The 24038-nt window shown below is 51.6% G+C and overlaps 1 protein-coding gene across 3 annotated transcripts in view; it reads right to left on the reverse strand.

The window, feature by feature from the left end:
* Positions 1-5959: 5959 nt before the first annotated feature.
* The window catches only part of MYO5B (myosin VB), a 186557-nt gene continuing 168478 nt past the window's right edge, over positions 5960-24038 (reverse strand). For 2 of the 3 annotated variants that reach the window (XM_014539705.1, XM_005866245.2), the window contains 9 exons: positions 21847-21940; positions 20776-20919; positions 15853-16004; positions 14415-14504; positions 12798-12948; positions 11102-11387; positions 9828-10002; positions 8426-8506; positions 5960-6493 (listed from right to left, as the gene is read on the reverse strand). In XM_014539705.1, the coding sequence (XP_014395191.1) occupies positions 6341-6493; positions 8426-8506; positions 9828-10002; positions 11102-11387; positions 12798-12948; positions 14415-14504; positions 15853-16004; positions 20776-20919; positions 21847-21940 (1326 nt within the window). In that variant the 3' untranslated portion in view covers positions 5960-6340. The remainder of the gene's footprint in view (positions 6494-8425; positions 8507-9827; positions 10003-11101; positions 11388-12797; positions 12949-14414; positions 14505-15852; positions 16005-20775; positions 20920-21846; positions 21941-24038) is intronic. The other variant, XM_005866246.2, reaches the window with a different exon arrangement.

A 24038-nucleotide genomic window follows, 5' to 3' on the forward strand; every position in this document is an offset into this window, starting at 1 on the left:
TGTTTGACTTTCCACATTTGTTTATATGAATTAGACAAAATAGCTCTCTCTCACAGTCTTGAAAACATGGGCTGTGTAGAAGTGACCTCTGTGTAAACTGGGTACCAGGTGGTCTTGGCAGGGCTGTTTGAGCCAGGCGGGCACTCGCTGTGCCAGGCCGGAGTGGCCAGTTGTGTGTTGTGACATCCTGTTGGCTCTGCTTGCTCCCTTTGGGCTCCCGGCCAACGTGGGCCCCAGGCAGTTTGGCTGGGAATGCACTGCTGCAATCTTGCAGGTAGGCCAGAGCATAGGAATAGAGCCACGCCCATCCTGTCGGGCTAGAAGGTAAACATTAGTGTTTACCGGCACCTCCAATCCTCCATCCCCACAGATTTCGGAGAGCTCTCATGATTTCCTGACCTTCTCCATTCACTTTGCTTGTTGTGCAGAAGCTGTTCAATGAGCCTTTAGTTGTCTCAGGAGGAAATGCTATATGTATATAGTTGTATATTTTTGTGTGCTTGTCAGGGGGCGAGTTCAGGGTCCTTCTGTGCTGCTACCATCTTGAACTTCCTCACGTGTTGCTCTATCCCTCCTGTTTCATTGGTCAGAATTGAGGTGTATGCCCCTGCCATAGCTGCAGACATAGTTTTCCTGCTGAGGTCTTTTTTTTTTTTCAATTTCAGCAGACATACACTATTATATTAGTTTCAGATATACAACCCAGTGAGTAGACATTTATATAACTTACGAAGTGATCACCCCAATAAACCTAGTACCCATCTGACACCATACATAGTTATTATTGACTATACTAATATTCCCTATGATGAACTTGATCTCCCGTGACTGTTCTGTAACTAGCAATTTGGTACTTGTTAGTCTCTTCACCTTCTTAACCCATCCTCCCAACTCCTCTTCCTTTTGGCAACCATCAGCATGCTCTCTGTATCTATGAGTGTTTCTGGTCTGCTTGTTTGTTTATTTCGTTTGGATTCCACATATAAGTGAAATCATATGGTATTTGTCTTTCTCAGTTTGACTTCTCTCACTCAGCACAATGCCCTTTAGGTCCATCCATGTGGTTGCAAATGGCAAGATTTCATCCTCTTATTTTTCACTTATCTATAGATACAAAAGGCAAATATGCAAAGTGTCCCCTCGGGGGTTCAACAGGGAGACCGGGAGTTAGATCACTCGCTATGACGTGCGCTGACCACCAGGGGGTGGTGCGGAATGAAGGAAGGCCCCAGCCAGCAGCTGGAAGGCCCCGATCGGCCCTGATCGCCAGCCAGGCCTAGGGACCCTACCCATGCATGAATTTCGTGCACTGAGCCTCTAGTATTTTATAAACTCTTTCATACAGATCTTGTAAATATTTTCCCACTGATTTTTCTTAATGCCATCCTTACCAGGAGCAAAGTTATACATATGACTGAGTCTGTTCCTACACCCAAACTGCCTTGTTTGAATTCTTTAGCTTTAATTTCTCAATAAGTCTTGTTATTTTATGGGGAATGTGTCCCCCACCCAAACTTTTGCAGGCTGTAGTTCGCTAACCTCTAGTTTAAACAATCATGATGCATGTTTGAATAGAGACCCCAGAATGATATTTCTCAAGAACGCATTAAAAAATAATCTTTTCAGCCAATATGTAGCTACAGAATTTTAAATTTCATTTAGATCTATCACAGCACTTTATTTATTCAAAAGTATTTATTTCCACAAATTTTTATTCATAGTTGAATATTACAGTGACTAGTACAAGCATTTTTCTATAAACAAAGGTATAGTTTACAGATTTGTTCAAAATGAAAAAATATTTTTATTAGTGTTTCTTCTACAATGTCAGATTCACTCCTGAATATGTGCACCCTGTCAGAGAGGCAATCCTTCATCTAAACATCAGTTGGTGGCAAAGTGTTATATACAAATCTGGATTATTCTGATATGTATCACCTTAGAAAGTAGCTTGAATTCATTTCTGATTGACCCCTTTATCTGAATTAGATTTTTTTTTTTGAGGAAAAACTGTCTTTAGTATCTAGTGACCTTTATAATAAGAGGAAAAAAAGTCTTGTGTTTTATCATTGGCATAAACCACTATTTTTCTGATTACCCCCTAGTTTTCTAATTATGGCACCAATGTGTATAAAAAGTGAATTGTGGATATTTGGCTCATGCAGCAAATTAATTTGAGAAACAGACCACAGAGAAATACTCTATGAGGAAAAACTACAGGGTCCTGCCCCATGCTGTCACACTTTAATATCTGTTTAGTCATACAGGCATTATACATTCTCTGTATCTATGAGTGTTTCTGGTCTGCTTGTTTATTTTGTTTGGATTCCACATATAAGTGAAATCATATGGTATTTTACAAGGGTTCAATTTAGTTGCTGCCTTAGAATTAGGTCAACCATATGAAAACGATTAAAATTACTATATGCCAAAGAAATGGATTCTAATTTATTTGTTGCTATAATCTTAACACATTATTTAATGTTCTAAGTAAATATTTGATGAATTGATGGTAGCAGTGTGATTTTTCTAAATTTTCCAAGTTCCTAGTTTTGTCACTTTTTTTTTCTTTTCTTTTCTTTTTTTTTTACAAAAGCCTTAAAATTTAGTATAGGAAAATCAAGAGAAGAAACTCCTATTGACATGCTCCATGAAAAGAGAAAAAAAGTCTTTCCCTTTGGGTCTAATCTGCTTGCCAGGTACCATATGTGGAACTGCAGATATGATGGACAGGGAGAATGCATGTCAGTAATATGTTTGCCAGCTTCAGCAACAAGTATCTACACTAATAAAAGAGAACGATGCAAATTGATTGTACCTTTGCGACGCCCACCAGCCAATCAGGAGTGGGTATGCAAATTAACCCAACAAAGATAGCGGGTTAATTTGCATACACAGGCGCTGAGTGGCCAGGGGTGGGGTGGGACGCTTGTGTCATCACCATGGCGACAACGCAGGCGTTCCACATAGCCCCAGCCGCTCCAGGCCTCTGGGCAGCGTGGGAAGGCGGAAAGGCGGCTCCGGGGCTGGAGTGGAGGCAGTGCCGGCAGCCAGGGGAAGGAAGGCCCATTCTTGCACGAATATTCGTGCATCGGGCCTCTAGTTAACCTATAATAATGAAAGCGTAATATGCTAATTAGACCAGACGGCTGAACAGCAGAATGACCATTCCCGATGACCTTCCAGATGAAGCTGGGGCTGCGAGGGCCGAGCCCCTTGCACAAATTTCGTGCATCGGGCCTCTAGTATGTACATAACACACATTACTATAGGTAAACAGGTAGGTCCCATATAATACTTAAAGCACAACTTGTTTAATCTATAGATACTTGATTCTTAAGTAATCTTTAAAATGCTTCTAATGTTTTAAAAGACAAAACTTCACCATGATGTTATGCCAGGCATTAAAGTTCTTCCCACAGCAACACTTACTTCAGAGAACTAAGTGATAAGTCAGTTATCTTAGTAACTGCTAAAGGCACATAGTGAGAAAAGTGTCAAATAAATTATAAATATTAAAAAATAAAGACAGATATCTAGAACAGAGTTCAAACCTTTATGTTGAATTAAGTTATTTATATTAAAAATACTGATTTCATGAAGTTGGAAAAAGTTTGAGTTGAACTGACTTTAAAAAATGCAAAAAAATATAAATGCTAACAAAAGATTATAGTTTCTCTAAAGATGCTTATTCCAGTCTCTAAGTGTTAAGTTAAATAGGGCAGATCTAAACATTAAGTAACCAACTACTATATTGTTTTATTGTTAGTGGTCTATAAAAGGCTATTTGTTTTTAAGTATATATAAATTTAGTTTCAGTGAAACACCTTTATGTTTTGGAAGAAGAGAACTAAATCTGCCATTTCTTAGCCTAAGTAGAGGACCGTTCATATGTTTTCCATTTATTCTAATTGCCAAGCTTTCATTTAGTGAGTTGTTGGCACCTGGTGATTAACCAGTGACAGCAGAGAGGTAGTGACCCAAAGATGGAGAGAATGAGGGTGTAAGTCAGAATGTAAGGACAGTAAGCCATTGCGTTTATGGAATCACTGCTTTCAAACTCCTTGACTCTCTGACAAGGCATTTTTGGTTACCTTGAAGAGCAAGGACAGTCCTTATATGAGAGACTCAGTTTTAAACACATTGCAGTAAAAAGGAAATTATCCCATATAATAAAAGGCTAATATGCAAATTGGCAGAACGGCAGAATGACTGGTCGCTATGACGCACACTGACCACCAGGGGACAGACGCTCAATGCAGGAGCTGCCCCCTGGTGGTCAGTGTGCTCCCACAGGGGGAGCGCCACTCAGCCAGAACCCCTGAGCTGGACTCATGGCTGGCGAGTGCAGCGGCGGTGGTGGGAGCCTCTCCCACCTCTGCGGCAGCGCTAAGGATGTCCGACTGCTGGGAGCGAGCCTAAACCATCAGTCTGACATCCCCCGAGGGCTCCTGGACTGCGAGAGGGCGCAGGCCAGGCTGAGGGACCCCCCCTCCAGTGCACAAATTTTGTGCACCAGGCCTCTAATACTTAATAAACATATTTTTAAAAAGGGACCCATGGACCCAATTGGTTTTAGACTGGCCTTCCAAACACAGTGTGTGTGTGTGTGTGTCAAAGGGTGTGTGTCATGGAGGTCAGATGATGTCACTGGAGTTGGGAAAGAGGCTCAGCTCTGCATACTAGTAGACACCCAAGAGCAGCCGGGATGTTGAATGTGGCAGTAGAGGGGGTAAGGTCAGTGACAGATTTGGGCATGGTGGTCAGCAGTCTTTGCCCAGGTGCTATGCCTTGTTCTGCCCAGTGGGCAGGGAGAATGACCGAGGAAGCTGAGCTGTGAGAGCACAGTACACAGATTGATTGGTTAGGGCTTGGTGTGTGTTGGGTTGCCAGGAGCCTTTTAAGATGAGTGGCTGCATTAAAGGTGGGTGTGTGGCAGGGTGTTCTATGTGTATTTCATGGAGAAATCTTATCTTGACTTAATATAGAGGCTCTATGATTTGTAAACAACATCTGTTCTTATCATGAAAACAGCATACTGTTCTCTACCAGAAGAATGGAAAAAATAGTAAAAACACGGGTGGAAAGAATATGCAGGGTTTTCTAACTGAATGCCTGATTTTGAAGAGATGACGACAAATTTGTGAAAGCAACAAACATATAAAATCTGTTGTAATATCATCAAATACTCTTTTAATCTTTATTTCAGAGCAGAGATATTTATGATTTTTATGTGGCAAATTTGAAAATAACATGAAAAGAGGAAGTTGACTTGTTATTCTCTCTTTTAAAAGAATACTTAAAAAAAAAATACCCCCAAGATCTTTTGTATAACTTAATTCTTGAACTGATTTTTAGAAAGGTTTTTCAAACAACTTGATCCTCGAGATGGTTTGCTTTCCTGTATTATTTGGGTTATCTGGAATCACCAGTACGTTCTGTGATGTTCTCATTGGAGGTTTCGTGGCAGAAAGGGATTAAAGGCTTTCATATTGACTTGTTTGGTTCTTAATCTGTAAATAAAACAAGAGTTGCTACTCTTTTCTAACTTTTCGCTTATATAGGTTTTTGTTGACCCAGTAAGTACATGGACTAGCATTGGGAACGTCTTTCCCCCTTGCTCACATCCTTAGTTTGGGACAGCAGCCTTTTTAGCATAATTCCAATAGACTCAGGACTGCACAAACGCGGTTGAGCACATGAGGAACTGCCTCATCTAATTTTGCTTCAGAAACCAATACTCAAAATGTCTGGTCTGGAGGTCAGTTACACCATTGTCTCTGCATCACCAGGCATTAAAAAATATCTCTGGGAAACTTCTCAGAAGGCCCAGGCCTGTATTCCTGTTCTCAAAACATTGCCCCACAAGCTCATCCACACCTATAGCTTGTCACCCTGGGGAGACGTCACGCTATGTGACAGTGTCGGGCGCCTCTGAAGGCAATTTATGTGACTCACGTAGTTTTAATATTTTATTTTGGACATTCTCCTGTTATATGCAGAGATCAACAAAAGAAGGCAGTTTCCATTTTGTAGCTTGGCACCTTTTTTTATGGCCACGGGGACTGCTTTGCTTGGTGGTATAAATGCTAATGTGAACTTGTTTATTCTGAAATCGTACTTCAAAAAATCTCCCATACTTCAAGTGTTTTTATTCTGAGCAGTAGGTACAAAAAATAATGACAGCTGTGTTCTTCTTCTTATAGTTCAGCACTCAGCATATCCTCTCCGTGTCTGATTTGATCCACTTTTAAAGCCTGAACAGACCCTTAAAGCCACTTGACTGTATACGTCTTCTTGCTCTCGCTGCCAATCCAGCCAGGTTGGCAATGTGCGTTGTTCAGACTTCAGTGAGGAACTCAAGATTGAGACACGCTGGGATGTGGATGGAGTCCATAGTCAGAGCAGACGGATTAAAGGGGAACAAAACGGGAAACATGTGCTTGTAGTCCAACAGCAGTTGCTGAGGGTCATTCCGATCTTGTAGTTGTGCCTGAGGGGAAGGACAAGACCATGTAAAATACTTACGGCACCTACAAATATTTCCCCCTTCAGTCAGATGTATCAGTAGGCTCTGCTATGAAAGGGCTTGAAGAAATTGTGAAGGTGTTAGAGGACAGTATAAAAATGGGACAAAGTTAACATATGTATGTTATTACAACTCAGCAGCAAAAGGGGTGTATACATTTAATTATTTAAAATTCACAAAGTACCTGTAGTCATTTCACAGGAACCCTTTTGTGAATCCTTTATGAGTTTAACAACCCCCTCAAATTAACATTTTCAAAGGTTGACATAGTCTGCCCATACTGCCCTAGCAAATGGTTTGCTTTAATGACAACTTGTGTTTATCCTACCTAAGGTATGCACAAACATAGAAGGATAGCGTGGATTAGTCCACCGTTTCCTCTGAGTACTGTCTAGGGAGCAATGAAACATAAAACTATAGCTGGAAAAACAAACAAATTTTTAAATCCTCACCAGCGGATATGTTTTTATTGATGAGAGAGAGAGAGAGAGAGAGAGAGAGAGAGAGATATCCATCAGTTGCCTCCAGTACGCGCCCTTGACTGGGTATTGAACCTGCAACCTTTCGGTGGATAGGACAATGCTCAAACCAACCGAGTCACCTGGTCAGGGCACAGGATTTGTTTCTGATAGAATTGCCAAATACTGAACTTGACTGCTGCGGAAGACTTGGAATCTGAGTGCATATATCTTCAGAGAATATCCGACCAGCCTCCAGTTACCTTTCTCCTCCGTCCTTCATTCAAACCCGAAGCCTGACTTGGCACATAATCTTTCACCTTTGGTCTGAATTCTGTTCTTGTAAACAGGGCCCTTGTAAATTTATAAGCAGCTCCTTTCAAAACAATGAAGACTTTCTAACCTTGCACTTTGGTTTGTGTAAAGTGTAAAAATCAGTAGCGGGTCAGATATTTCAGTGGCTTCTTCTCTGTCATCCAACTCCTCCTCCCCTTTCAGCGGTGACCTGCACATTTGTCCTAATAACGGGACTCACCATCAGTGCCCCCTGCCTGCTGGGGCGGCCGCGTTGGCGAGTCTCTGCCCGCTTCTCTCTGTGCCCGGATCTTTACTCACCCACTGCCTTTTCCCCACTGCACGTAAGAGAACCACCTTTGATCTGACTTGGCCTCCCTCCCTTGACCTTCAGCCTCTATCCTCTACTCAGACACCAAGCTAAAAGTAATTCAGCCGTCTTCCCTGTCCCTGTCCTGACCACTTTCCCCCATTTCTCTTTATCCTTGTTTCGTGTTGCCATGAATTCACTGGCTGAAGAGGTGTGTCCCACAGACAGCGGGGAAGTGTTCACTGTGTAATCTTGATATGAGTCATCATTCGGATGCTGTCAGCTACAGTCACACCACAGGTTGGGCGCTCAGCCAGAATCACCCAGGGCTCAGCTTTAGGAAGCTCGTCTTTACGTGAGAAATCCCATCATTTAAAGGCCGATTAAATAATCATTTCCCTGGTGTTTTCTTTCGAGCATATTCCTAAGGGCAAATATTATAAGTCTTACAGGAAAGACTTAAGAGCTCAAATTGTTCTCTTAAAAGAACATTTCTAGTTCCATTCGTGAATAGGGTTAATAGCCTTCTGCTTACTTTGTTAATGTCATTTGGCACTATAGTTCGGTAACATGCTGTTGACGAATGGAACAATGCTTAGACTGTGTCTAAAATCTGAGAGGCAGAGATTATAAAAGTTCAGTCTTCTGTGTATATAATAAGTTATTCATGAGTGATGTGGTTCATATTTATATTTACCTAAAGAACGTAAGGCCTTTTATCATATAATGTAACCAGTATTTTATTAATAAAGGGAAGGTTAAAAATCTAAACTTTCAATTTCCTTTATTAGTTTTAGACTAAGAGTTTATAAAATTGATTATTTAAAAACTCACCTGGATCGTGCGTATGAAGCCCACTGTTACTCGTTCTTCAAATTCATTCAAGGGAGTATAAAGGTTTAAAATTTTGACAATCTGTTGGAATAAAAAAAGGTTAGCAGAGAGCTAAATGAACATAAGGAAACTTGAATGTTAAGGACAGTGACATTGACACGAGTCCAGTCCTCTGTAGACAGGCCCACAACAGAGAGTGGCCAGAGTCACAGTTAGCAAAGGAGTTCCAAGCCTTGCCTGGTAGGTCTGAGCCTTCTTCTCACCACATTCCTATCTCCTCCAGCCCCTCCCCCTCTGCTCTATGGCTTATAACATGAGGATTTTCAGAAACCTGAAATCCTCAGCCTCTTATCTACTCGTAATTTAAGGGTTTCTTCAAAAGAGTACTGGGGATCTTACCTTAGGAAACAAAGGTCTTGTTTAACCACCTCTCCCTCCTCCCCCCAACCCCCCAAATCACTTATAAAGGAACAGATTTTTTTTCTTATTTGAATGGAGGATAACCTTTGGCTGCCTATCAATTGTTTGGTGGAAGTAGCATATCCCAATGCCAATCAATGGCAGTTGCGTTCTGGAAATAAACTTAATATATTTAAAAGGGAGGAAAAAAGTTTGAAAAATTTCAGTGCATTTATAGAAGGGAAACAGTTTTCTGAAGAGCTTGCTATTTCATCTTTTAGTAGTTCATGGAAGAGGTAAGGAAATTATTTACTTAGTTTGGATTTTGCTGTTCTTTAGGTGCTGAGCAGGGAGAAGGTACATGATTTAATTCAGAAAGTCCCATTTTCTTGGTCTCATTTTGAGGAAGGGCGGGGGTCCCCCTGTGTGTGGACAGGACTTACCTTTTCATACACTAGTAATAGCTCTGCAACCCCGTCCTAGCATAAATACATTTTTTTTTGTGGGGGGGGGGGGGGGAAAGGAACACTTAAATGCCTCTGGGTTCTTAATGATTTTATTTAAAACATGTAAATGGATTCTAAATGAAAGCATGAGCATAATGAGATTATAATTTGTAAGAAAACAATTTATTTAATGCCAAATGCCTGATGCTGCCAATTTAAAAAAAACAGTAAATTTCTAGGTGAGAAACATCCCAGACTTCAGTGTGAGTGTTTTAAAAAAGTTTGTACTTCAGGTTGATGTTTGCGGGATTACTACCTCATCTAAGTGTGCAAGAGGAAGCAGACAGTCAGTGGGAAGCAGTGGCATCTCGTTTCACAGACCAAAGTACTCTTTGGCTCCCCGAGGGACGGTATCATTAGGGGATAGAGAGGCTGGAAGTGCAACCCTGAAAAACAGCCACCCACTGGCAAGAACAGACTTGGCCTGCAGCTGGGCAGGCTCTGAGTGGCTGGCTGACCGGTGTGTGTGTGTGTGGAGGGGGGAGCAGTGGCCGTACCTGCTGGGTGCTGAGGGAGGTGCTCAGGGAGCAGATGGCCTCAGCGTCCTCAGGCGTTTTCTTCTTTAACTGCAAGAGCTGGGCTGCTTGGATCAGGGGTTCCATGGTTTGAACGGCTCCACTCTGGTGAAGGTTTCTCCCTCGAAGCCACTCCTCCAGTTGACTTATGTTGTACCTTGGAGGTAAAGTGGGTGCGGCAAGCTAAGCGGCCCTCCTCGTTCAGGATGAGCACACCTGCAGTGTGTACTCTGCAGCCTCGGCACTGCCCACTAGGGTTATCGGTCTCCTCACTGTAATTGTCCCACCTGGGCCAAAGCTTGAAAAGCGCCTGGCACTCTAACTGTGTTGAATGGATAGGTGCCTAAAACAAAACATGAAGTACCTAGAGGGGCTGTATAAATTAATGGGGAAAAGAGGCATTAAATATACTGAATTAAAACAACTAATCTATATACTAAACGCCTAAGCGACCATTATGGCGGAATGACCAGAACAACCGGTCGCTATGATGGGCGCTGACCACCAGGTGGCAGACACTCAATGCAGGAGCTGCCCCCTGGTGGTCAGTGCGCTCCCACAGGGGGAGCGCTGCTCAGTCAGAAGCTGGGCTGACAGCTGGCGAGTGCAGTGGCAGGAGCCTCTCCCATCTCTGTGGCAGCACTAAAGAGCAGCGAGCAGGCGGGTGGTAAGGAGCGAGGAGTCCAGGACCGTGAGAGGGATGTCCGCCCGCCGGCTTAGGCTCAATTGGGGTCCTGGACTGCGAGAGGACACAGGCCGGGCTGAGGGACCCCCTCTCCCCCAGTGTACGAATTTCATGCACAGGGCCTTTAGTATTTAATATTAACAAACACACAGGGTGGAGCAAAAGGAGGTTTACAGTTGTGAGTACCTGAAACACAGAGTTTATTCTTGTATTATTATTTACTAGTTATTGTATTTTCCACACGAACCACTGTAGACCTACTTTTGGACCACGCTGTGCTTATACTTCTGTGTGAACCTTCCTGGCACTTACCGCATTGATTTTCCTCTCGGACCTACCCACACTGTCTTTAGTCTTTCAATGAGAGTATGTGAATGTCTTTAAGCTTTGAACCAATTTGTTTACCAAGTCACCATCTCAGTGTTTGATGAATTTCACCAGCACAGGAGAGGCGAGGGGTGTGAGGTGCACGCTGACTGGGGCAGGACTGCCCGGTGGACTTGGATTTCACTTGCAGAGAGGAGTCTGGGCTCTGACCCCGGCAGGCGCCCTCCCCCGGGCCGGCTCCTACCTGAGCTGCATGCCCGTGCTCCAGGAGCACACGTCCTTCCGCAGGAGCAGGTTGTTGAGCGTCACCGCCGTGATCATGTAGAAGAGCTGCTTGAACACCTGCAGGATGATCTCGGGGTCCAGGCCCTGGTCGCACATGACCGTGTGAAAGGAGTTCATCTGGCGGATGACGGCTTCCAGGCAGTAGGAGTGGTCCCCGTCCGCCATGCTGGACGAGCGCTTCCGGTAGCCCGTGGGCTTCACCCCGGACAGGCCCTGGATGCTCTCGTTTTCCAACATGGCTGAAACTGCAAGGAGAGCGCATGACAGAGGCCGGCACGCCCCCCAAGGTCTCCCAAGATCTGGCGTCCGGGCCATTCAGCCCTCTAGTACCCAGGGCCGTGGCAGTGGTACCAGCCAGAGGGTACAGTGGCCACATGCCCACAACTCACAGCATCAGCACAGACATTTCTAAGGTGTTGGTCTCTCTGGAATAAGGGAGCTGTTGGCCACCTTTTCACTTACATTTACTGGGGACGGGACAGAGGGAATGGGCATGTACCAACTCGCTTCTGTTTCTGCACTGGATTCTGTGTGAAGGGTCCCCAGTTTGGAGAGGTGAGCAACGGGGGTGTCGTCCTGGCCCTGGACCCAGAGATCCTGCCGATGGTCAAACAGCTCCTCTACCTGAGCCACTGACATGCAAACCTTAGGGCGCCGGCCTGTCCCGTCTATTGCGCAGCACTCAACTGCGAGCCGGGTACTTCAGGTTCAGGTTTTCTCTTAATCTCCCAGCAACCTATTTGCTGAGGAAACCGAAGTGTACGGAGGTCACACTGCTAGGAAGTGGCAGGGCCAGGGGTTGAAGCCAGGCCTGTCCGACTCCAGAACTGGTGCTGTTGGCCGTCACGTTACCCTGAGTCATGAAGTATTCCAGTTCTCCCAGTGCCCGGTGAGAACAAACTGTGCCTCCCGGGCAGATTTCAGACAGGAGGGAGAATTCAGAGTGACCTTATCCAGGGATGTACTTCTGGACGGCAGGAAGGACTCTGTCCTACTTGGACTTCACCTCGAACCTACTTCTGTTGTAAGAACCTGGGGAAAGCATGACTTGTAGGTCCCGGGACCATTTCCACCCCAGCCGTATGGGACAGCGAGTGTCATTCTTTTACCTTAAAGAAGAACTGCTTTTTTTTTTCTTTTCTTTTTTTAAATTCGGGTGTCATGTTAAATGCCCAGGTGCACTGCCCTGGACAGAGTGGGTGTTCCATCGCAGTTGCCGCATGAGCGCTCACCACTGCTTTCTTTCACACGAACACAGTTAATGCTTTCCTTTTCCCATACAGTAAGCATCTCTATGGGCAAGAGGATTCTATATCTTTACTGCATATGTATGTATGCCTTTTGAACTTATATTTATGACCTACGGAAATTAGTTTGTTTGGGGAAGAATAACACCACGTGCTACAGAAGAAGAGATAAGGGGAAACGATGTATATTCTCCACCCGGGCACTATGGACTCTGATGGGAAGGCGTTGGAAATGTCGTAGCTCCTCTCCAGCACTCAGCACACTCCTCGCAGCTGCCCTCACTGGGCAGTCCTGGTTTCTGGGGGCTGTGCCCAGTAGACCCAGTTCCCTAAGGGTAGGCAGGGCTCCCCACACCTTCCCCTCCCCTCAGACCCGTGGTGAGGCCAGGAGAGCGGCTGCCAGCTTACCGATCATGGGCTGCAGCACGCCCTCGGCGATTTTAATGAGCTGCTGGTAGATCTGGATGGAAAGGTCGCTCAGCACCTGGCGGTACTCGGTGAGGTCGAAGTTCTTAAGACAGTGCTCGTTCTGCTTGGCGGTGTTCTGCGTCATGAAGCCCTGCAGCGGGAGAGGCTGGCTTTATTGAGGGGCTGGGGTCTGCCCGGCTTGGCAGGAGTTCTGTTTGCTCTCTGTTTACCTGATGTTCTGTGAGTCCCTGCCCTGTCACATGACAAAGGGGGACAGAATATAGTCTGTTATCCCAGGCGGAAGAATGCGTCAATCAACCCTGTTCTGGCACAGAAGATGGACTAGAGGGAAGCTTTGAACACTGTGCTATGCTGAGTGACACACATCTTGCCCTTGGGAAGGGTGGAGGCTGAGACGTGAAGGAAGGGGGACAGGAAAGGCGAGGAGGCCCATGGGGAGGGGGCAGGGTCTGGCACAAGCTGGGTCTCACAGGTGAGACTGGAGTGAAAACGTGCAGGGTGTTACCGGCCCCGGGCTGAGTGCAGAGCACTGGGAACCAGAGCTGGGAAGGGTGGACTCGGCCAGATAAGGCTGGGCCCGAGCAGAGCATGACACAATGAGGTCAGATGGCCGCAGGCCAAGGCACCGCATGTGGCTAGAAGCCGAAGCTGGGCCTCAAGGTCAGCCTGTGCAAATGGACTGGCTGTGTTGTACCTCTTTCCTGTGGTTCTCTGTGTGCACTTGAACATGGACACACTTTGTCAGCTGGCATAGGAGACAGTCTGACGCACCGGACGACTGGGCTTTCTCCCAGCAGGCACTGCCCTGCAGGGCTCTTAGGAAATTCAGTCTCCAGGTGTCCCTGGAGAGTCCCAGGTGCTCTCAGACGGGGGTGGGTTATGCAAACTCATTTCCTAATGCTGCTTACGTCATCCAGGGAGGGGAGCCCTCGGGGGCCCTCGGGATCAGGGGGCCTGCCTCATTCCTGCTTCTAGCTCCAGGGAGAGGAAGGCTGCCCACAGCCTGGTCTCAGAGGGCACCCCCCACGCCTCACCCCCCTCCTTAGGGAGAAGCACGGGGACAGAGCAGGCTGCCCGGATCGAGGTGCTCCCCACACCTCACCCCCCTCGTTAGGGAGAGGCACAGGGACAGGGCAGGCTGCCCGGATCGAGGTGCTCCCCACACCTCACCCCCCTCGTTAGGGAGAGGCACAGGGACAGAGCAGGCTGCCCGGATCGAGGTCCTCCCCACACCCCACCCCCCTCGTTAGGGAGCGTTAGGGAGAGCAGGCTGCCCGGATCGAGGTACTCCCCACACCCCACCCCCCTCGTTAGGGAGAGGCACAGGGACAGGGCAGGCTGCCCGGATCGAGGTGCTCCCCACACCTCACCCCCCTCCTTAGGGAGAAGCACAGGGACAGAGCAGGCTGCCCAGGGCCTAGTCTCAGAGGGCACCCCCCACACCTCACCCCCCTCGTTAGGGAGACGCACGGGGACAGAGCAGGCGGCCCGGATCGAGGTGCTCCGTGTTGCTGCTGGCCCGAGGAAACTGCTGGAGGGTTTGGGGCACCTGAGGAGCTTCTAAGTAGACGCTGGGGCTTGTCACACGGCACTCACCTCGTCCCCGCTGTACTGCTTCAGACAGTGAAGCAGGCGGCAGGTGTTGGACAGCCAGAACGATGTCATCTCAAAGTCGTCACTGTGCTTCTGAGGAAAGGAAAAGCCGTCCCCCCTCAGGAGTCAGGTTCCCATTTGGTCCACGGCTCCCACTCTTACCCGCAGGCCCCCCGCAGCCTGATGACCGGCGGGCGCTTGCCGGTCACAGAGGCCAGACCCACCACTGGGCATGGCACACAGACGCTCCTCCTGGTCCCCTGACCAGTGGCGCACACACCGGACAGGCTGCTTTCCCAGCTGAACAAGCAAAGCCAAGTGACACCGACGAGCTGGACCCGGGGGCCCTGGGCGGGCGGTCCTGGCAGGTCTGACTCTCAGTGACCCAACGCGAGAGAGGCAGGAGCAGCCGTGAACTAAATATTCTGGGATCCCATTCATCCAGAGGCCGCATGGCCCCCGTGGAACTCTCTGGAAAATGGCTACCAACCAGCCGCTGCGGTGCAGTTTCTGCACTAAAACTAACGCGTCCCCGCATCGCCTCTGCCAGGGAACACTGGTTATTCAGTAGGAGATGGGCTGCCTGTGGGACAGTAGAACAGGAGGCTGAGCAGAAGGTGACGGCGGGCTGGGCATGCTAAGGAGCCTGGGGTTAGGTTAGGAAGTGACCTCTGAGGTCAGTTCTGGACTCACCTAGACTGGCCCAGGCCCTCGTACAAGAGGTCAAGGCAGGAGACACCCTCTGGGAGTCGCCCGCAGATAGATGGATGTTTAGAGCCGGGAGTGGATGAAAGTGCCTACGCAACCCATGGCAGAGGCAGGGGTGCAGCTACTCATACGAAGCTGGCATGAAGCTGGGAGGTAAGGCGGCGATGGCACGCTCAGGAGGGAACGGGGCAGCCCGGCCCAGCGGGTGGCAGGATGGGTCTGGGCGCGGTGCTGCCGAGGATGGCTTGCATCCTGAAGTGGCAGCTCGGGTGAGAACTGGAGAAGACGGGCTCTCGGGGCAGCGCCTGGGCCTGGGCCTGCTGGGAGGTGTAAAGCACCTCCCCTCCCACCTGCTGGCCCCCCGCGTGGCCAGGCCTCACCTCCCTGTGCCGCCCCCTGGGAAGCGGGCACCAGCCCCTAGGGAACGTCAGGGAGAGAGAAGGTCTGTGTTCAGGTTGGTCCCCTGACATCACTTCAGGGCGGGGCAGCCCATGGCTGAGGATGGACGTCTTCCTAATGCTCTGGGCCCTGGGGCTCCTGCCGTCTCCGACCTGAGCATCCTTCTCTGGGAACCGCCAGGTCTCCCAGTGACACGCATGAGCTGCTGCCGCCCTCATGTCATTTACTGGCAGAGCGGAGCCTGGAGGACTCGCTACTGCAGCACCCAGACGGGGAGAAGCAATGGGGAGAAGTGTGGGTCCACCGCCAACGCCCCCTAGTGTGGGACACGTACCTTGAGGACTTTCTTAATGCCGTTGATGGTGGAGGTCAGCAGGGAGTGCACCTTGAGGTCGTCGTTGACGTAATCCGCGTGCCTGATGCACATGTAGAGGATGTAGGCGGGAAGACAGGGCACTGTGCCCGCCAGCGCCTGGGGCTTCAGCTCTGAGCAACAGACACGAGGGTTAGACTTACGGCGATGCTTGGGGAGTGAGAATCATCTGCCTGCAGCTCACCTGAGAATGACCGCGCACGGGGCTGGAGGAGCAGGGAGAAGCTGCACCCAGGGATCCAGACTTCCCTCACCCTGACTACCAGGAGTTCCGGGAACTAGTTAAAACCCCTCACAGCCCTGCCCAGCGTGGCTCAGCAGTAAGAGCGTCGGCCTGCGCACTGAAGGGTCATGGGTTTGATTCCGGTCAAGGGCACAAACCCGGGTTGCAGGTTTGATCCCCCGTCGGTCGGGGCAACCAGTCAGTATTTCTCTTCTCTCTCTCCCTCCCTCCTCTCTTCCCCCGACCCTTCCCCTCTCTCTGAAAATCAATGGAAAAAATATCCTCACTTCTCAGGTAAGGATTAAAAAAACAAAACAAAAACCCAAACAAACACAGTGCTAATCACTCCGTCTATAACATTTGAACGGGCTCCATGCCTTGTCCTCACAACACAAGAGGAAAAGAGCCAGCAGCGGCTCCCGCCCGGATTCACACACAGTGGCTGTGGTCCTCGCCAAGGGGCCCAAGGGCAGAGGACAGCAGAGACTGGAGCAGCTCCCCCGCTGGTGAGGGTCCCACAGCACTGCTGTTATGGGCGCCAGCGCAGAGGAAAGATGCAGGAGAACGGGGCCTGGGCATCAGACCCAGCTGTGCTCACGGTGGCCCTCACCCTCCACTCTCATTACTTCCACCCCGATCTCCGCCCAGCCCGGGCCCCCCAGTTACCTCCAGGCTTGGAATGACACTGAGGGAGGCCCCTCCCCTCCCCCTGCAGGTAGGCCACGGGGAGGAAGGGGCAACACCCTCAAGTCTTCTGCCAGGGAGATCCTGGGTGGGCTGGGATGTGCTGCCAGCATCTCCAGCTGGAACCTGGGCTCCTGTCCCCTCAGTACGTCCCACCCTTCGGGTTAAAACGCTAACTCTATGGGGCGGGAGGGCTAGAAGAGGTCAGTGGGGGGAGAAAGAGGACGTATGTAATACTTTCAACAATAACAATAAAAAAAAGAAAAAAGTGCTAACATAGGCCTAATGGTCTGGGTACATTTGGGCAGTTACAGGCTCAAGAGGTGGCAGGGGCTTGGCCTGGCTTTAATGATAAGGCCAGTGACATTCATTGAGAAGAATGTATTTTAAAGCCCACACTTCCGACCCACAACTTCTCGCGTGGAGCCTGCTGCGTGCGGAGATGGCACCGCCTGTCCTGTCCGGGCGAGCTCCGCCTGAGAGCAGGTGACGTCAGCCCGTTTCCCAGAGCTCGCTCGGTCTCCCGAGGAACAGGAGTATCTCGGGAGCAGGGCCATGGTTGCTCCCGCCTCTCGGTCCTCCACAGCAACCAGCCAAGGCTGGGACTGAGGGGCGGTCAGGAAGGCGTGGCGTTCGCCTGCATGGGGGTCTGTGGGAGGGAGGGCGATGGGCTGCGCTCAGGCAGCTCAGCGGGCGGGCACCTGGCCTTGGCCACCTGAGCAGCGACCGTCTCCGTGACGATGATGATCTGTTACTCGGAGGCTGTGACCTTTGAGTTTCAGTCACTAGAGATCAAAGGTTCATTCTTAACGGCGTTGGAACAACATGCAGCCTGTTTAAGGAAGTCTGAGATGAACTGACGTCACACTGAGTTGTTGGACAACAGGGGGGAAAGTATCCTTTATGGAAAGAGCAAAATACTCTGCTACGACCAAGGCAAAGAGCCGAAGTCACGCTCCCTTCCTCCTGTAGCCCTCGGCACAGTGGACCTTGATAAATTTAAATTTCTCTAAAACAATGCTTACCTCTTATTTGGGCTTCAAATGCCCCCGCCAAAGCTACCTCTTCAGATTCCTCACGTTACAGAGGGGCTCTGTGCGCTAACATCGCACGGTCACCTGTGCTATATTTCACGAGCTGGAGTGGGGGGGGGCAGTATTCTCATCCCCATTTTACAGGTGGGAGAACCGAGGCCCCGCAGAGAATGGAGCTGATGGCTCAGGGCCCAGAGGACCAGCCCACCAGCATCCTCCTTTTCTCATCCGGGGACTCTCTCCTCTAAGATGCTCCCTCTGGCTCTGCAGGCGGCTGCTGCACTAGGCTGGGTGCCAGTTAGATGGGGAACAAGACAAGAGGAGAGGGAACCATACAGTTGACAGACCAGGCCCAGGGCATCTCAGCCCCCAGAGGGCCACAGCCGCACCCCCAGGAACTCCCCAGCAACGCAGCAGCTGGAGGCCAGGGGTGCGAGGGGGAGCAGAGAGGAGGCAGGGGTTGTGCAGGGGATTGGGGGACGGGGGCCGAGGAGGTGGAGGGTGACGGGAGAGGATGGTGGGTGCCACGGCCTGACCTGTCACCAGGTTCCGGACGAGGAGGGCCTCGTCCTCCCGGTGGTACTCCAGCATGCCCTGGAAGTCCTTCTCCTTCCGCTGGACAGCGACCTGCCTGCTCAGCTCCTGGTGCCTCTTCCCGTTCTGGGCGAGCGTCTGGGCAGCTGAGGGGGAGGAGACAGCTGGTCACGGGGGTCGGAAGGGTGGACAGGGCACCCAAGGAGTCCCGGGTTCCAGACGGAGAAGAGACAGAGAGGAGCATCTTACTTATCAGAAAGCAGCAGCTGCCGCACTGAAGGGCATGGGTTTGATTCCGGTCAAGGGCACAAACCCGGGTTGCAGGTTTGATCCCCCGTCGGTCGGGGCAACCAGTCAGTATTTCTCTTCTCTCTCTCCCTCCCTCCTCTCTTCCCCCGACCCTTCCCCTCTCTCTGAAAATCAATGGAAAAAATATCCTCACTTCTCAGGTAAGGATTAAAAAAACAAAACAAAAACCCAAACAAACACAGTGCTAATCACTCCGTCTATAACATTTGAACGGGCTCCATGCCTTGTCCTCACAACACAAGAGGAAAAGAGCCAGCAGCGGCTCCCGCCCGGATTCACACACAGTGGCTGTGGTCCTCGCCAAGGGGCCCAAGGGCAGAGGACAGCAGAGACTGGAGCAGCTCCCCCGCTGGTGAGGGTCCCACAGCACTGCTGTTATGGGCGCCAGCGCAGAGGAAAGATGCAGGAGAACGGGGCCTGGGCATCAGACCCAGCTGTGCTCACGGTGGCCCTCACCCTCCACTCTCATTACTTCCACCCCGATCTCCGCCCAGCCCGGGCCCCCCAGTTACCTCCAGGCTTGGAATGACACTGAGGGAGGCCCCTCCCCTCCCCCTGCAGGTAGGCCACGGGGAGGAAGGGGCAACACCCTCAAGTCTTCTGCCAGGGAGATCCTGGGTGGGCTGGGATGTGCTGCCAGCATCTCCAGCTGGAACCTGGGCTCCTGTCCCCTCAGTACGTCCCACCCTTCGGGTTAAAACGCTAACTCTATGGGGCGGGAGGGCTAGAAGAGGTCAGTGGGGGGAGAAAGAGGACGTATGTAATACTTTCAACAATAACAATAAAAAAAAGAAAAAAGTGCTAACATAGGCCTAATGGTCTGGGTACATTTGGGCAGTTACAGGCTCAAGAGGTGGCAGGGGCTTGGCCTGGCTTTAATGATAAGGCCAGTGACATTCATTGAGAAGAATGTATTTTAAAGCCCACACTTCCGACCCACAACTTCTCGCGTGGAGCCTGCTGCGTGCGGAGATGGCACCGCCTGTCCTGTCCGGGCGAGCTCCGCCTGAGAGCAGGTGACGTCAGCCCGTTTCCCAGAGCTCGCTCGGTCTCCCGAGGAACAGGAGTATCTCGGGAGCAGGGCCATGGTTGCTCCCGCCTCTCGGTCCTCCACAGCAACCAGCCAAGGCTGGGACTGAGGGGCGGTCAGGAAGGCGTGGCGTTCGCCTGCATGGGGGTCTGTGGGAGGGAGGGCGATGGGCTGCGCTCAGGCAGCTCAGCGGGCGGGCACCTGGCCTTGGCCACCTGAGCAGCGACCGTCTCCGTGACGATGATGATCTGTTACTCGGAGGCTGTGACCTTTGAGTTTCAGTCACTAGAGATCAAAGGTTCATTCTTAACGGCGTTGGAACAACATGCAGCCTGTTTAAGGAAGTCTGAGATGAACTGACGTCACCCTGAGTTGTTGGACAACAGGGGGGAAAGTATCCTTTATGGAAAGAGCAAAATACTCTGCTACGACCAAGGCAAAGAGCCGAAGTCACGCTCCCTTCCTCCTGTAGCCCTCGGCACAGTGGACCTTGATAAATTTAAATTTCTCTAAAACAATGCTTACCTCTTATTTGGGCTTCAAATGCCCCCGCCAAAGCTACCTCTTCAGATTCCTCACGTTACAGAGGGGCTCTGTGCGCTAACATCGCACGGTCACCTGTGCTATATTTCACGAGCTGGAGTGGGGGGGGGCAGTATTCTCATCCCCATTTTACAGGTGGGAGAACCGAGGCCCCGCAGAGAATGGAGCTGATGGCTCAGGGCCCAGAGGACCAGCCCACCAGCATCCTCCTTTTCTCATCCGGGGACTCTCTCCTCTAAGATGCTCCCTCTGGCTCTGCAGGCGGCTGCTGCACTAGGCTGGGTGCCAGTTAGATGGGGAACAAGACAAGAGGAGAGGGAACCATACAGTTGACAGACCAGGCCCAGGGCATCTCAGCCCCCAGAGGGCCACAGCCGCACCCCCAGGAACTCCCCAGCAACGCAGCAGCTGGAGGCCAGGGGTGCGAGGGGGAGCAGAGAGGGGGCAGGGGTTGTGCAGGGGATTGGAAGACGAGGGCTGAGGAGGTGGAGGGTGGCGGGAGAGGATGGTGGGTGCCACGGCCTGACCTGTCACCAGGTTCCGGACGAGGAGGGCCTCGTCCTCCCGGTGGTACTCCAGCATGCCCTGGAAGTCCTTCTCCTTCCGCTGGACAGCGACCTGCCTGCTCAGCTCCTGGTGCCTCTTCCCGTTCTGGGCGAGCGTCTGGGCAGCTGAGGGGGAGGAGACAGCTGGTCACGGGGGTCGGAAGGGTGGACAGGGCACCCAAGGAGTCCCGGGTTCCAGACGGAGAAGAGACAGAGAGGAGCATCTTACTTATCAGAAAGCAGCAGCTGCCGCCGCCACCCGAGTGACCAGGAGAATGAAAGCTCAAGGAATAGGAAGCAGATACCCAAAGACGGAGAGAGGAAAGGGGGCAGAATGGAGGGAGCTGGCCGGAGGCTGAGCAGGACAGACAGCCCTGCCCTCTTAGAGCCTCGTCGGGGGCAGCAGGCGGGCAGAGCGGGTGATTGAACACCTGTGACGGGAGCTGTGCCCCCTAGGCCCACGGGGCGGGACAGTGAGGGCTCAGCCCGCCCTGGGAGGTAGCTCCTGATGTGGATGGGAGGAGGGGAGCATCCAGATGCTGAGGTGATCAGGAAGGTGCCATGTGAGGTGGCATGTGCCAAGGGGGGTGGGGAGTGATACGGTTAGAGTTGCCGTAGAGAGTCAGAGGAAGAGAACGTTCTGGATGCTTCTAAAAGAGCAACTGAAACCTGCTTGACCTCTGTGGACAGAAACTGAGTCAGACCTGCCCTCTCCTTGCTGACTAGCACGGCAGGCGTGAGGCCCTGGGGTGGGGACTTTGCATTATGTGGCTCCTTCCACACCAGGTCGTGCCTCCAGCTTCAAGCCCTTGGAGGGCAGGGCCACAGGCCACTGTCTGTCTGTCCCGCGCTCCAGCCCTCGGAGCTCAGAGTAAGCACCGAACACCTGCCGTGTCCGTGTCGTTAGCCCAGATTCTGGTAGGCGGAGTCAGGTGCAGCTCGCGGGTCTGAGCGATGCAGGCACCAGGAGCAGGTGATGTGGACCGAGCGGCAGGGGAGGCGGGCGTGCGAGCACATCTGTGCCCCACAAAACCCACACTCACATGCACCTACCTTCTAGGTCCTGGACTCTCTTCATGTGAATCTTCAGTTGTTTCTTGAGTTTCTTCTCATTCTTTTCCAGCTTTTCTACCAGTTCTTTCAGGTCCTAAAGCAGAAGGTGCAGAGGGAGAACACTGCTGACCCGCCCTGAGGGCAGTGTGAGCGAGGAGCCGCCCGGGACGGGACGAGGCTCTGTGCCTGGTCCAGAGGCCCGCCCTCGAGGCTCACTTCCCCCTGGTCTGGACCCAGGAAGCGGGAGGGAGGTCAGGGTTCATTCTCACAATCCAGACGGACCAACTCCTGCTTCAGCTCTGGCTGCCTGGTGCCCTGCTGAACCCCCTGGTTACCCAGGCCCAGCGTCTCCGGTTGCCATGCCAACCCCCCAGAGATACTCAGCCTGGGGGTCCCCAGCTGTGCGGGCAGCACCCTGGGAAGGGGGGACAGTGTGACGGTGGGGGAGGCACTCGGTGGGAAGAGCCACCGGGCTGGTGAATTACCTGGGGCCCAGGGTGAACAGGACCCCGGCCCCTGCCCCCTGTAGCTGCCAGTCCCTAGCAGCCATGGCCCTGGCAGCGGCAGCCCCCTGGGGCAGGGAGCAGCATTAGCGTCACCCCTATTGCACGGGGCAAAGTCCTCTGGCCGGGGAGGCAGGGAGCCCCATCACCACCACGCCTCTGTGCCCAGGAGTGCATGGGAGACTGAAGCAAACATGCCCCCCGGAACCCCAGCCACAGCTGGTGGCACATTTTTGAGGCTGGCCTGCAGACGGAAGCCGGCCGATGCTCAACCACAGTGCGCGGCCTGGCGAGCCACAGACCTAGTTATAGGGTCGTCGAGGACATCAACTATTTATCTTCATAAAAAATCTTTAAAAAGCTTGTCCACAGCACATTTAGGGCAAATGGAAGGGAACACAGTGCTGGCCCCATTGGGTGGTAAACTTGGGGAGCTACTGAGGCCCACAGTCCTCGGAGCTAGGATGAGGCTTAGGGAAGAGCGAGTGCGAGCCACAGGCATCTTGGAAACAAAGCATGCCTGGACCCCTCTCAGCTTTGCCAGTTGCCACCAGGAGACACCACCTCCTCCCTCCTGAGGCCTGTGAGTGTGTCCCTGTGATGGCTCCGCAGGACCCGGGTGTGGTCCCAGGCACAGCCTCGCCCTCCACTGCGCTTCGCTGGCACCAGGGAAGCACTATGTTTGCTCAGCCGGGAACCCTGCCCTGGTGCTCCGTGCTCGGCTTAAGGGCGCGGCCTCTCAGGCTCCTCCTGCTCCGGCCCCAGGGCGGGGTCTAGAGGGGCCCCCAGTGCTGCCTCCTGAGCTAGCAGGTTCCTCCATGGAGCACAGGCCTCCACACCACTTGTCCATATGGCGCCAGGGGATGGGCCAGCCAAGGCAGTGCCCACACTGCCTCCTTCACCTGGAGAAGCCAGTCCAACAACTTAGTACGTATATTCCTTCCCATACAGCTACCTATGTACACACCTGTGTGAGGCAGGTAGTGACACGCAGATGGAGAGAGGGAGACAAACGGGGGGAGGGGGAAGGCAGTTCATTTGTATACGATCCTATTCAGGGACCTGTGGTCCAGGGTCCACAGCACCCCTGGGACTCAGTGACCTGGCCACTGGCCACCCACCATGGGCCACCTGGCTGTACAGGGGAAAGGGTACGGACCGACTGGCAGCTCTGCTGGAGTGTGAGCCTGCAGGGCCGGTTTGGGCACTTCCTGCTGCTGCCCACAGGCACTCAGCTCCAGCAGGCTGCTGGCCTTCCTGTGCCACCCCTCCCCTCCCACCCCTCCCGCCTGCCCGGCCTGTGTCCACACGCCTCCCTCCTCCGCTCTGCCAGCTACAGGGCTGACATCCCTCCGTGCCTCCTGCCTCAGCTCCAGCCTCCTCTACAAGTTGGTCTTTTTCTGTTAATGATCCCGTGTAGAATCATGTTTTCAGAAACATGATCTCTCCCTTCTTTTTTTATGTGTCTTATTTCCCCGAGTAACCTGCAAGCTCTCTGAGGACAGATTGCCTTTCCTTTCTCTGGCATCTGCCAGGCTCCTTTGGTGACTGTCAGCAAGAAGGGCCACCAGCAGTTCCTCCCATGACTCCTGCTAGCGAGAGGGGTCTGCCCCCGCCCCCACCACACACACACACACACTCACACACACATATACTCATATACCCATACACATATACTCACACTCCCCC

Source organism: Myotis brandtii, unplaced genomic scaffold (assembly GCF_000412655.1).
Source record: "Myotis brandtii unplaced genomic scaffold, ASM41265v1 scaffold226, whole genome shotgun sequence".
Classification (NCBI taxonomy): Eukaryota; Metazoa; Chordata; class Mammalia; order Chiroptera; family Vespertilionidae; genus Myotis; species Myotis brandtii.